Source organism: Prosopis cineraria, unplaced genomic scaffold (assembly GCF_029017545.1).
Source record: "Prosopis cineraria cultivar Desert tree isolate PC_DT_omini unplaced genomic scaffold, ASM2901754v1 PC5, whole genome shotgun sequence".
Classification (NCBI taxonomy): domain Eukaryota; kingdom Viridiplantae; phylum Streptophyta; class Magnoliopsida; order Fabales; family Fabaceae; genus Prosopis; species Prosopis cineraria.
Window position 1 is genome coordinate 7,054,056 of NW_026555336.1, and position 13,343 is coordinate 7,067,398.

The following is a 13,343-nucleotide window of genomic DNA, read 5'->3' on the forward strand; positions in this document are numbered from 1 at the left end:
TTGGGCCGGACGATTTTGTCAAAATCATTGGGTCCAGCCTCACTGATTAATGCTTCCTTGAGGAATTACAGCCCAGCCCAATATGGAATATCTTGAAGGGGAGTCTTGCCTAATATTGTTAATTAACGGCTCTTTATTCTCATTTACACAATAATCATGATAGTACAGGTGATTGGGTTGAGTGATAGAAAAGTCAGCACCATTTAAACGAGATTTGAAATTGAAATTAATTTTTTTTATATAAAAAATCGCGAACATGAATGATAAAAAAAGAAAAGGCTAAGTTTACTTTTTACGGATGGTTGACTATAGAGATCTTCAACTTATAAACAAAATCTTCAACTTATAAACAAACACCGCACCAGCCTACAGACCACAGATTTGCATGTTGGTATCCTCGTGGTGGGACAAAAGTAACAATTACATTAGTCAATATACCAAAGAGAAGGAAAAAGGATTGATTTAACAGTATCAGGAAGAATCCAATTTCATATTTCTCTGGTTTTGTTTTTCTTGAAGCAAAATCTAATGAATTTCCCAATCCACGCGACGATCTACGGCCCCCCAAATTCTACTGCTTACCCATCTTGTTGAAAAACTATCAAAAATAACAACTACAAACACTAACAACGCCGTTAAGCACTAAGCTGTACATAAGCTTCATGTTAATGAAACGTAGTCATCAAATTAAGTTCGGCTCATTTCATTTGAAAACCCCTTTTGTTTCCGTCAGATTGGTTTAACTTGCAGTTGATGAAAACCCCTCTTCCTTGGCCCTTACACAAAGTCTCAAACCTTTTCTACGGAAACTTTCACTATACGTCTGTCCTCAGTCCCAGAGACAGGTCTATAAATATACTCTTTCATGACCATCCAATGCAATAATCCTCCACGGTGATACATTCTCAAACAAAATTAACACAACATGCCTAAGAGTTCTTCAGGTTCCTACTTGGGTCCAGGAGGCTTGGATCTGTCCCAAGCCTTCTTCAAGTCCATTCTTCACACTGCTCCTCCCTCTCCCACCAAGAGACACACCAAGATATCCGTCATCGGAGCCGGCAACGTCGGCATGGCCATAGCCCAGACCATCCTCACTCAAGACATCACCGACGAGCTTGTCCTCCTTGACGCCGTGCCGGACAAGCTCCGTGGAGAGATGCTCGACTTGCAGCACGCCGCCGCGTTTCTGCCTCGCACAAAGATCCATGCTTCCACTGATTACTCCATCACCGTGGGATCTGACCTCTGTATTGTCACCGCGGGCGCCCGCCAGAGCGAGGGCGAGTCCAGGCTGAATCTTTTGCAAAGGAACCTTGCCATGTTTAAGGGTATCATTCCTCCATTGGCTCGTTATTCCCCACACACTGTCCTGCTCGTCGTTTCGAACCCTGTCGACGTGTTAACTTACATTGCATGGAAGCTTTCCGGCTTCCCCTCAAACCGAGTCATCGGATCTGGTACCAACCTGGACTCCTCCAGGTTCAGGTTCCTCATGGCCGATCATCTCGACGTCAATGCTCAGGACGTGCTTTACATCACACACACATGTTTGTTTATTGTAGTTCTTTAATTAACGCTCAAAGTTGGTGATACATACATAATCTTTCGTAGGCTTATATAGTTGGGGAACACGGTGACAGCTCGGTGGCTCTGTGGTCAAGTATTAGTATTGGGGGAGTGCCGGTGCTGAGCTTTCTGGAGAAGCAACAGATAGAGTACGAGAAAGAGACGTTAGAGAACATTCACAAGCATGTGGTGGAGAGTGCTTATGAAGTGATTCGTCTGAAAGGCTATACTTGCTGGGCCATAGGGTACTCGGTGGCTAGCTTGGCTCGAACCATCCTGAGAGACCAGAAGAAGATCCACCCAGTGTCGGTGCTCGCAAACGGGTTTCATGGCGTATACGGGGGACAAGTGTTCTTGAGCTTGCCGGCTCAGCTTGGAAGAGGAGGCGTATTGGGTGTCACCAATGTGCACCTTACTGAAGAGGAAGCTCAGAAGCTGAGAGACTCCGCTAAAACCATCATTGAGGTGCAGGCGGAGTTGGGCATTTGAATTTTGGGGCATGGATTGTTTCCTCTACTTTCTGTCCTTTTCCTTTTCCTTTTCTGGCCAATAGATCAAGATTTAGACCATTTATATTTGATTCTTCATAAAATTATTATTCAAATATTAAATTATAAAAAATATAAATAATAAAATTCAAACTGTTAAAATTTTGATAAAACAATTTAAAAATACAAAAGTAAAATAAAATGAAATGTTTTGAAGGAGATCAAATTTAGATTATCCAAAATCTTAATTTAATTAATGGTTAGAAATTGAGAAGAAAAGGGTAAGAGGATGGGAAGGAAGAGGAAAGAATCTTCTCTGATTTTTTTTTGGAGCCAAATCTTCTCTGATTGAATTTTCAATTTATAACTATTCATTAGTTGATGCCTCCACTTCTTGTTATTTTTCTTTGTTATTTATGCCTATCATTTTGATGACGTGTTGAGTCCTGGGACTATACGAATTTAACTTATTCTAAATATATTGTATAAGATGATCAATTGATAATTTTCTATCATTAGTGCGTTATTAATTTGTATATGTCTTGTAATTTCGAATGTCGATGTTAAAGAGAAAGTAACCCCGATGACACCTTCAATGAGCTATCCCCTCTCTTTTTGGCAATTAAAAGCATGAATAGATTACATATTCTGCTTTTCATACGAATCCGTATTTTGATATTTAATTTAAATATGAGAATTAATTAACTAAATCATAGATTAAAAAATTAGTTAATTGAGTTGGATATCCTCCTATCATTTATAAGTAATACATAAATATAACTTTTTAAAGCAATACAACAATACAGGTAATTTGAGAAAACGTAATAAATATAAAAGATATATAAAGCAAATTTTTTTACCAGTAAAAGATAAAGTTGATTATTGCTTGCATTCAAACTAAAATAAATCCCCCAAAGAGTTCTTAAACTTAAGAAATGAAGGGACTAGCACTGAAATTTTGTTTTTGGTTAACCTGCAAGTAATTAACCAAAGGCTATAAAACGAGTGGATTGATATGTAGTAATTTGTAGAAATATAGATGGAGTTGATTGTTGTATTCTATAGGCTAAAGCTTGTTTGGATAACCTTTAAAAGTACATTCAAATTATATTGAAAATGTGTTTTTATTAAATTTAATAAATGGTTGAATTTTTTAAATGTATTTTTGTTAGATATAAATTGAAATCTAAACAAGTATTAAGTTGTCTTCAACTGGCTCATGAATGTATGAGAGATATTCCATCATCGTCATATTAAAGCTAAGATTGACGATAACCAAGTCTAATTCATATTCTAGAATGTAGAATGGTACATGAAATCCACAAGCTCCTCCGTAATTAAAATTGGTGAGGCAATGCGTGAATATATGATATATACTCAATGGTATATTCTAGAATGATAAAAGTTATTTTTATCATAAAAAGCCGCATAGATATTTGGCTGAATATTGAAAATCCGATTAGCTTTTCTTACGGAATTAATCTTCTCACCTCAGCAAAATCTTGAGCAACATCGTCACGAAATGAAAAGATGATGCAGATGCACCGTGACCCACTATATTAATACAGCTACTCAACTCAATAATCACAATCCAACACGGATTTGGATTCAGTACGTGCAGCAAAGACAGGCACTCAATACGCGTAGACACTTGTCATCATCATTATGATATCTAATTTTTTTTTTTTTTTTGGCCAGTCCCTATGATATCAATTAGATCAGCGTCTTAGACTAATTACCGAGTGCTATTGCACTCTCCTTTTCCGCAAGACACCCAAGTCACTCGTTCCTTACCGACATTGCACAGATATTGATATACATACCAAAATATGTCAATGGTTTTATTGTTAAAATTGTAGAATTCGATACATTTTTTATGCATGCAAATATATTTACAAAAAGTTATAAAAATATAACAAAATAATTTTAATTTAAAAAATATCTAACGTAACATATATATAGTTTTTTTGAATAATATCGAACTAAACTTAATTATTAATTATATTTTTTTTCCATCCTTATCTAATTATTTACTGCTTAGTCTCAATTAAGAGTTTCATATTTAATTAGGGTTAATATGCCAAAAAATTATATTCCTACTATTTTATAATTAAAAAAAATATAATTTTTATCTTTTTATTATATTTAAAACTTATTTTTTTAAAGAATACTCTAATTTTTTATTTTAAAATCACATCACTGGAGTATATTAAAAACAAAAAAAATAAATATCACAATATTTAATAAAATTTAATTTATTAAAAATATATTTGAAATACCAACTCATAATTTAAAAATATTAAATATGTAAAAAAATTAAAAAATTTTAAAATTTAAAAGTATATTTCAATATCCTATAAATACATGTAAAAGAAATATCCGTATACGTGAGGCGATTTCCCCCGGTCACTCCATTTTCACTTCTTATTCACTTATCTTCTCCCTCAAAATTCTCAAAACCAGAGAAAGAACCCCAATCTCTTTCCCTCCTCGCAGCCGGCAATATCAGCAGCCTCCCTCTCGTCGATGGTGTTTACACAGCTTTCAAAATCTCTCTCTCAAGTCTCCTCGCTGCCGGCCGCTCTTGCATCTGGTTGTGGAAAATAAGTCAACATATATTAGTCACAATAAAACGATTACAAAAGAAAAGCCTTTCAGAACAAAAACTGAAAGCCCATGACTACGGTTTGGCAGACGACAAAGACAATAAAAACACAATACAAAACCCAGAAAAAGACGACATAAACAAATAGAATAGAAGAACACTGACCCTCCTTACAATAAGTGCATACATGCAGATGTTGTAGTTTAAAGCTTGCACACCATCCATAAGTAATTTTTTCTTTTTTGAAATATCTGCATGTTGAAAATAAAGTAAGGACAGGTCTTACAGGAATAGCAATGCCGGAAACAAAGTAAGCATAAAGAACACGAACTAAAAAGCCAGACACAAAGAAACCGGCAATGCAAAAGCCCAAAAAGCTGCGGCAGAAGATGTTGGACCTCCATCTTGCTGCAACACATGAAGGTCCCCCACCTTATCATCCACTAAGATGGGGCTTTTTGGCAAAATCCCCGTAGAACCTAGTTGCTGAAGATGGCTCTGTTCGATGACTTAAAAACAGAGCAAGCTTGCATTTCCGAAGCAGAGTAGCAGATGATGTTGTTGCGGACCAAGATCCAGCCGAAACGAACCCAAGATCAGCGAAGGCTGAGTTATTTGATGACAAAACTGAAGTAGTAGAAGCTGCATTGTGATGATGACAAGTGTAAGGGATAAAACCAATTTGATTCAGGTGACTAGTATTCGGGTGTCCTCAATCCAAATCCGTAATATGCATCAAATCATAAAACATTTGGCCCATCGCAGGCATGAGATGGATATAACCCTAATGCCATAAGTTATGAATCACTAGTGGCTCCCTCACGTTACGTGGAAACTTGGCAAGGAGGTATGGCAGTAGATTGCGAAACCCATCTTCATAATGCTCAATCAGTGGAAAATACTGTTTGCCTTTAGCTTCCCAGTTGATATCAAAGAAACCATAGCTCCTTGGAATGCTATAAAACCATCTTACCCATGTGAATCTAGGCTCAAGCCATCGATGAGAGCCCACTCGTAACCGACCATGACCATGAATGTGCACGCGAAACCTGCGTAGATACGTATTGTGCTCGATGTTAATATCCAAGCCTCCACACGAAACTCCGACCCAGAAGACTTCGTGCTCGTGCCTTCTCCACTCATGAGCAAGTGGAACCAAAACTTGCTCGGTAAGCTGAACAAAACGAGACTTCTTGTTTGCAGTTGGGAAAGTACAAAGTGATTTTCTCGGTTAGAAATAGGAAGAAACAGCTAAAGGAATGAAGTGATTTAAAACAGCAGTGTTGGAAGTAAAACAGGAAGATGCAGAATTGCAGATAGTAACGTAAGAAATGATGAAATGGAGTCCGGAGAACCGGAAACATGGCAGCAGAAAGAATAACCAGGTGTTAATAAAACAATGCTATCATCTTTGTAAAAAGATACCTGTCTAAATTCCTTGAAAACACTCTGATCAGGCGACGCAAGATTGAGGTCATACTCAAATTTGGTCCGTTTAAGCAAGAGATCATCAGAACCGTCCGAAAGATCTGATGGTTTCCTGCAAGTCCAATGCAAAGTGACATCTATCCTAGCAGAATGGAAGAAGTCTTCCAGATCTTCAATTCTCAGTACCCATGAAGTAGACCACCAATTAGCTGAGTGAACAGAAGAATCAGAGAAAGACTAAAAGTTCATTGGACCATCCATATTCCGTAGAAGAAGAGATCTCCAATTAGAATAAGCTAGATATGAAAAATTTAACCAATCAAAATAAACTCGATCAGACTCCCCATGAAGATGCTTTAGAAACCAGGAACCTGCGAAAGAAATGTAAAGAGAAGAAAATGGATTGAGACAATGTTTGTGAACGTGACCAATCCTATGACAATTAAAGTAAACTCTGCAAATTCTTTCATAATAAATATTGAACGCAAACTCTGGCCCATCCAACAAAGATAACACTCCCTGAAGCTTCAATGGTTAAGCAATATTGATCATAGCACGAAAACGCATCCCTGAAGAATTTATATAACTGGCTTCATCAGAGAGAAATGAACCCAAGGAGTTAACAATCGGAGAAGCATAATATTCAGTATAAAACTAAATTGGCAGGCCACATAAATGAATCCATATAAAGGAACAAGAGAAAAAACGACTTCATGTATCAGAATGGAAGGCTGTCATTTTTCCAGAATAATCAAGCTACCATTAAACACCCAAGGTCCTCCTTGAAGCATGAAGTACAAATCAAAAGGATCTCGAAAAAAGAGCAGGAAACGATTGTGATAAGATTGTACAACTTGCACATTCCCTCTTAAATTTCAGAACCCCGAAATATATGCCTGAAACTTGGATGGATGAAATCTGCGTTGCTCATGAACTTCAGCAAAGAGATAACGTGAAAGACACCCCAATCCTTATTCTCATGAAGAGAGTGATCTTAGCAGAAGCCATAAGAAGACGAAATGAGATCAAAGAAGTAAGAAGAAGCTTTAAAACCACAACAGATAGAAGTGCAATGCCACAGATGAAGAAAAGAAGCATCCGAGAAAGAGCTTCAAGCTAAGCCAGAGAGAAAAAGACACTCTCATTCCGGTAGCTCCGGCTACCTACTGGATGCCTCTAGTTGTTATACGTGCCCAGTCCAAATCTAATAACACTGAAGATCAAAACATTAAAGATCTAAAATCAAATAAATAATTCTCGCTTGTGGGCCAACGTTATAGTGAGGTCACTCGAGAAAAATTATGAGCACAACGCGTAAATTTTGCCACTTTACACCCTTGCTCTTAATATTTTGCAAATTCTATATTAAATAAAAAATATTTGGGATAAAAAACTAATTAGTTATGTAATATTTTAATAATAGAGATAAGATATGAAAATAATATTCACATAAAAAACCATATCAATATGTTTAATCTATTTATATTATTATAATTTTAGTCCTAAAATAATTATTATTTTTAAAATATATTAATTTTAAATTAGATATCGTGCTCCCTCGATTGATGACAAAACAAAGGATTGCATTAGAGCTAATAATTTCCGGGCGCAATAAAATTGCATATTTTTTATGTTTAGATTTATTTTGGCCAATCTCAATTTTGTTTTTGGAGCAAAGGGCCAATCTCATTTTGAATATGTTTAAAAATATATAAAATAGATTAGATATTAATTAATACTTTAAGTCTTAGCTTGTTTTATATTAAAAATAATTTTTTAAAAAAATTGAGTCTTCTACATTTTTTTAATAATAAAAATAATTAATTTAAATATAAAAACTGAAATAAGCAAAAATGCCTTGAAACTTTTTTTCAGGAATGGCATTTTAAACTTTTTTGGTTGAGCATTTTTGCTCTGAAAGTTTTAAAAAGAGGGCATTTTCATCTCATTGTTAAAAATCATAAATATTGATCATTAAATTGAAGTTTAATTAAGGATATTTTTATATCTTTTTTCCTTCTTCCTTTTGTGTTTGGTTTCTGATTTTGTCCTTCAGTTGATTCTTTAACTTTTCTTTCTTCAACAAATGAAAATGAAGATCAAAAAATACAGAAATGAAGGAGGGCAAAATCATAAAATATCTTGATCAAATTTCAATTAATGGTCAATATTCCTCATATTTAATGGGTAAAAATGTCCTGTTTTTGAAACGTTTGGAGCAAAAATGTTTTCAAAAAATTTTATAATACTAGGCATCTTTGGAAAAAAAAGTTTCAAGGTATTTTTGCCATTTAACCTTATTTTTTAAAAATAAAAAGAATGAAAAAATGAAAAAAGAGAAGAAGAAGAAATTTATATGTTCAAGTATTTTTGAATTACCGATTCTAATTTTTTTTTATGAAAATCAAAAACTTAAATTAAATAATAAAAATTCCAACATTATATTGTCCAATCAAGACACCAACATCCTTTTGCAGAGGTTGCAAAAGCCATGATGCCTTACTTTTCTAGATTGCTTATTGTAAATCTTTTAGTGGAATAATTTATTCAGCAAAAGCTTTGGACTACGGAGCAAAAGCATTGGGCCAGACTAGCCTCAAAAATGGATTTTGTCAAAGTCATTAGGCCCCGCCTCACTGATTAATGTCTCCTTGAGGAATTAATGGACCACCCACCCAATGCAGCATATCTCGAAGGGGAGGCTTTCACAATACTGTTAATTAATGGCTCTTTTATTTTCATTTACACAATAATCATAACAGTACCGGTGATTGGGTTCAGTGATAGAAAAGTCAACACTATTTAAACGAGATTTGAAATTGATTTTTTTAATATAAATAAACATGTACGTAAAGGATATTAAAAAAAAAAAAAAAAAAGGCTAAGTTCACTTTTTACGGATGTTTGACTATAGAGATCTTCAACTTATAAGCAAACACCGTACCAGCCTATAGACCACAGATTTGCATGTTGAAATCCTCGTGGTAGGACAAAAGTAGCAATTACATTGGTCACTATATCAAAAAGAAGGGAAAAGGACTTGTTTAACAATATTAGGAAGAATCCGCTTTCATATTTCTCTGGTTTTATTTTCCTTGAAACAAAATCTAATGAATTTCCGAATCCACGTGACGACCTATAGTCCCCAAATTCTATTGCTTACCGATCGCTTGTTGAAAAACTAGCCACCACAAATTATATACAATAACAATAATAATAATAACAATAATACTAACTACTAACACTAACAACCCCATTAAGCACTAAGCCGTACATAAGTTTTATGATAATGAAACGTAGTCGTCAAAGTTCGACCCATTCCGTTTGAAAATCCTTTTGTTTCTATCAGTTTAATTTGCCGGTTAAAATCCTCTACGTACCTTGGCCAGCACACAACCTCTCAAACCTTTCCTACGGAAGATTTCCACGACATTTCTGTTCTCGGTTCCAGAGACATGTCTATAAATATGCTTTCATGATAAGCCATCCAATGCAATAATCCTTCACAGTGATACATTCTGAAACAAATTGACGTACAACATGCATAAGAGTTCTTCAGGTTCCTACCTGGGTCCAGGAGGCTTGGATCTGTCACAAGCCTTCTTCAAGTCCATTCTTAACACTGCTCCTCCCTCTCCCACCAAGAGACACACCAAGATCTCCGTTGTCGGAGCCGGCAACGTCGGCATGGCCATAGCCCAGACCATCCTCACTCAAGATATCACCGACGAGCTAGTCCTCGTTGACGCCGTGCCGGACAAGCTCCGCGGAGAGATGCTCGACTTGCAGCACGCCGCTGCCTTTCTGCCTCGAACCAAGATCCATGCCTCCACTGATTACTCCGTCACCGTCGGATCTGACCTCTGTATTGTCACTGCCGGCGCCCGGCAGAGCGAGGGTGAGTCCAGGCTGAATCTTCTGCAGAGGAACCTGGCCATGTTTAAAAGTATCATTCCTCCGCTGGCTCGTTACTCCCCAAGCTCTGTCCTGCTCATCGTTTCGAACCCTGTCGACGTGTTAACTTACATTGCATGGAAGCTTTCCGGCTTCCCCTCAAACCGAGTCATCGGGTCTGGTACTAACCTGGACTCCTCCAGGTTCAGGTTCCTCATGGCCGACCATCTCGACGTCAATACTCAGGACGTGCAGGTAAAGATAATAATCTTTACATCACACACATATTTTTGTTCATTGTAGTTCTTTAATTAACGCTCAAAGTTGGTGATACATACATAATCTTTTGTAGGCTTATATAGTTGGGGAACACGGAGACAGTTCGGTGGCTCTGTGGTCAAGTATTAGCATTGGGGGAGTGCCGGTGCTGAGCTTTCTGGAGAAGCAACAGATAGAGTACGAGAAAGAGACGTTAGAGAACATTCACAAGCAAGTGGTGGAGAGTGCTTATGAAGTTATTCGTCTGAAAGGCTATACTTGCTGGGCCATAGGTTATTCCGTGGCTAGCTTGGCTCGAACCATCCTGAGAGACCAGAGGAAGATCCACCCAGTCTCGGTGCTCGCAAATGGTTTTCATGGCATCGACGACGAAGGACAAGTGTTCTTGAGCTTGCCCGCTCAGCTTGGAAGAGGAGGGATCATGGGTGTCGCGGACGTGCACCTCACGGAAGAGGAGGCTAAGAGGCTGAGGGACTCCGCTAGAACCATCCTGGATGTGCAGACTCAGTTGGGCATTTGAATTAATGAAACCTTATTTAATTTGGTTGTTGTTTAGTTTTATCATTACCGTCATATTAGCTGTGATTTTTCGTTGTTAAGTTATCAATAAATATTTTGTGGGTACCTAAAAGTAATTATTTCTAAAAGTTAAGGTCATTCTTGCCTTTTGAGCTTTTCTCATAGCCTGCGGTGTTTTGAACTCAATTTTAGTAATTTTTATCTCAAAACATTTGAAATTACCTGCCTCATTATCCCTAAGTTAATTTTATTAGAGTTAAAGGTCTTTTTGATCCCTCAACTTTATTTAAAAGGTCACTGAACACTATAAATTTAATTATGAGTCAATTCTATCCTCACCGTTGATTTTTTTTTTTAAAATTATATATAGATCTTTTGGAGTAAACTCATTTACCAATAAGCCCATGAAAATTGAAAACCACAATTAGATTTCTTAAGACCTGAGTGTAAATTGAAATTAGACTGCAAAGATAATAATAACCCTATTAAATATATATTATATCAATCAAATAATTAATTTACAACTATTTCATCAACAATTTACAACTATGATTTCAATTTTTTGTAATTGTAACTTCACATATTCAATAGATAAACAATCATTTGTGATTAATAAATTTTAATATTAATTGTATCAGTAATTTATAACCATAACTTCAACTTTTTACCACTGTAATTTCACATATTTAATAGTTAAATTGATCAATTTAATTATTGAATTATGAAGTTACAGTTGTAAAAAGTTACACTTAAGTCCTAAGGGACCTAATTATAGTTTCTAAATTTCATGGGACTTAGTTGTAAATAAGTTGTAACATTCTCAATTTTAAATCAAGATTAATTAAGTTTAAATAGATTAATTAAGTGTATTAGTGAGGTGTGCGGCCAGAGAAACCTAACGGGCATATTTGGTCTCAATTTTAGTTCTAAATGTGGGTCTGAAGGAGAATCTAATCACCTAGGAATGGATGAGGAAGAAATTTTGAAGAAAGTGATTTTGTGCCATGTGCTACGGCTTGTGGATGGGCCACTACGACGCATGCGTGACAACACACCTGGAAGAGGCTCTCAGTGCCATGCGTCGCCATGCATTGTGTGTTTGCCGTGGTGCATGGTTAGAATTTTGCAGTATTAAGTCACAAATCTAAAGTGAAAGAGAAGAGAAAACAAAGGGGACCGAGAGAGTGACGAACGAGCTGAGCTAAGGCTTGAAGAAACTGACTTATAGGAGTAATTTAGAGCTCATAAACACCAAAAGTGAGCTTCTCTATTTAGATTTTCCTCTCTTCTTCCATTTTCTTAATGGTAGAGGTTAGGTTTTGATTGAAGATGGTGATTTTTGATCCATAAAAGATATGGATCCAAACCTATTGACTTAAATAGAGTTAATGAGAGTAGATTGAGCTAATTAAACTTGGTATTAATGGTTTTATGATGATTAGTGGTTATAGGACATTAAATATCTGAAATTCTCATAAATTTGGTGGTTGAAAACAAGGTAATTTCATTAATGATCATTTAAGAGCTCAATGTTATTAATGAGAGTTAAAGGAAGCTAAGAAGCCTAATGGGTACTCTTGCATGAGTCAAGAACAAATCTTGAGTATTGAGAAATGATGAAGTGTTAGTGATTAATGGCTCAAAAATGGATATTGATATTTTACATGGTAAATGCTTGTAGAGTAACTACCTTTGGCACCATTCAAGCTTCTTGGAGGCTTTGGAAATGAGTAATTGAGGGGTGAAACCTTTGACCTCTCAAAGGTTTAAGGTAACTGGGGGAATTCTATCTTATGCTTTTATGTGTTTATTAGTTTATGGATTTATGATTGATCATTAAAATGTGTAAATTAAAAAGAAATGCAAGTATGGCTTGATTTATTAGAAAATCCACTAGATTCAATTTGTGAGTTTTATGCCTTATAATGTAACATTTCTTTGAGGTCATTATCAGTGGATTTTCGTATGTTTATTGGGAGTTCAATGACTTTGTGATTTGAGAAGTAACATGAATCTTTATTACTGAAAAGTTCAATGATGTTTAAAATAGTGGAGTTTAATGATTTTAAAAGTGTGAGGTACAAAGATTGTGAAGTTGGAGTTCAATGACTTATTTGATTTGAAGTTCTATGAAAACATATTTAAGAAGTCCAATGATTGTGTATTGATAAAGTTCAATGAAAATTGATAATGTGAGGTCTTATAAATTGTATATGCATGAAGTATGGCATGAATGTGCATTGCATGATCTTGAGAGGTGGGAGTTCACCTAGAAAGAGGAGTAGATGATAAAATCCATGTGGTAAAGCCCTATCCATGGGATGGTTTGCCGTATTGATTATATCTATATTGTCCCATTTGTTTAACGAGGGACTGTCCCACTAGTTCAATGAGGGACTCGAATCTAGCTAGTTATCCACCAGTTCAATGAAGAGGCTAGTCTAGGGTGTATGACACCCCATAGTGTGAGAAATGGGGGAAACTGTGTTCTAAAAGTGAGTTGGGTGTGCCTTAGCTAGGTAATCCCCTTACAAGTGTTTAGGCTAAGGAAATCATGGAAC

The 13,343-nt window shown here is 35.9% G+C and overlaps 2 protein-coding genes across 2 annotated transcripts; both read left to right on the plus strand.

The window, feature by feature from the left end:
- The first annotated feature begins 513 nt into the window (after positions 1–513).
- LOC129310267 (L-lactate dehydrogenase B-like) lies at positions 514–2,126 on the plus strand. Its single transcript, XM_054952075.1, has 2 exons — positions 514–1,532; positions 1,613–2,126. The coding sequence occupies exons 1-2, from the start codon at positions 926–928 to the stop codon at positions 2,056–2,058; spliced, it is 1,053 nt and encodes a 350-aa protein (XP_054808050.1). The 5' UTR covers positions 514–925; the 3' UTR covers positions 2,059–2,126.
- A 7,444-nt stretch (positions 2,127–9,570) lies between these two features.
- On the plus strand, positions 9,571–11,012 carry LOC129312091 (L-lactate dehydrogenase B-like). Its single transcript, XM_054954666.1, has 2 exons — positions 9,571–10,239; positions 10,337–11,012. The coding sequence occupies exons 1-2, from the start codon at positions 9,631–9,633 to the stop codon at positions 10,781–10,783; spliced, it is 1,056 nt and encodes a 351-aa protein (XP_054810641.1). The 5' UTR covers positions 9,571–9,630; the 3' UTR covers positions 10,784–11,012.
- The last annotated feature ends 2,331 nt before the right edge of the window (positions 11,013–13,343 follow it).

Coding starts and splice junctions, on each gene's coding strand:
- LOC129310267 (XM_054952075.1), top strand. CDS start 926: ATGCCTAAGAGTTCTTCAGGTTCCTACTTGGGTCCAGGAGGCTTGGAT. Junction 1,533..1,612: donor CGTCAATGCTCAGGACGTGC/TTTACATCACAC, acceptor ATAATCTTTCGT/AGGCTTATATAGTTGGGGAA.
- LOC129312091 (XM_054954666.1), top strand. CDS start 9,631: ATGCATAAGAGTTCTTCAGGTTCCTACCTGGGTCCAGGAGGCTTGGAT. Junction 10,240..10,336: donor TCAATACTCAGGACGTGCAG/GTAAAGATAATA, acceptor AATCTTTTGTAG/GCTTATATAGTTGGGGAACA.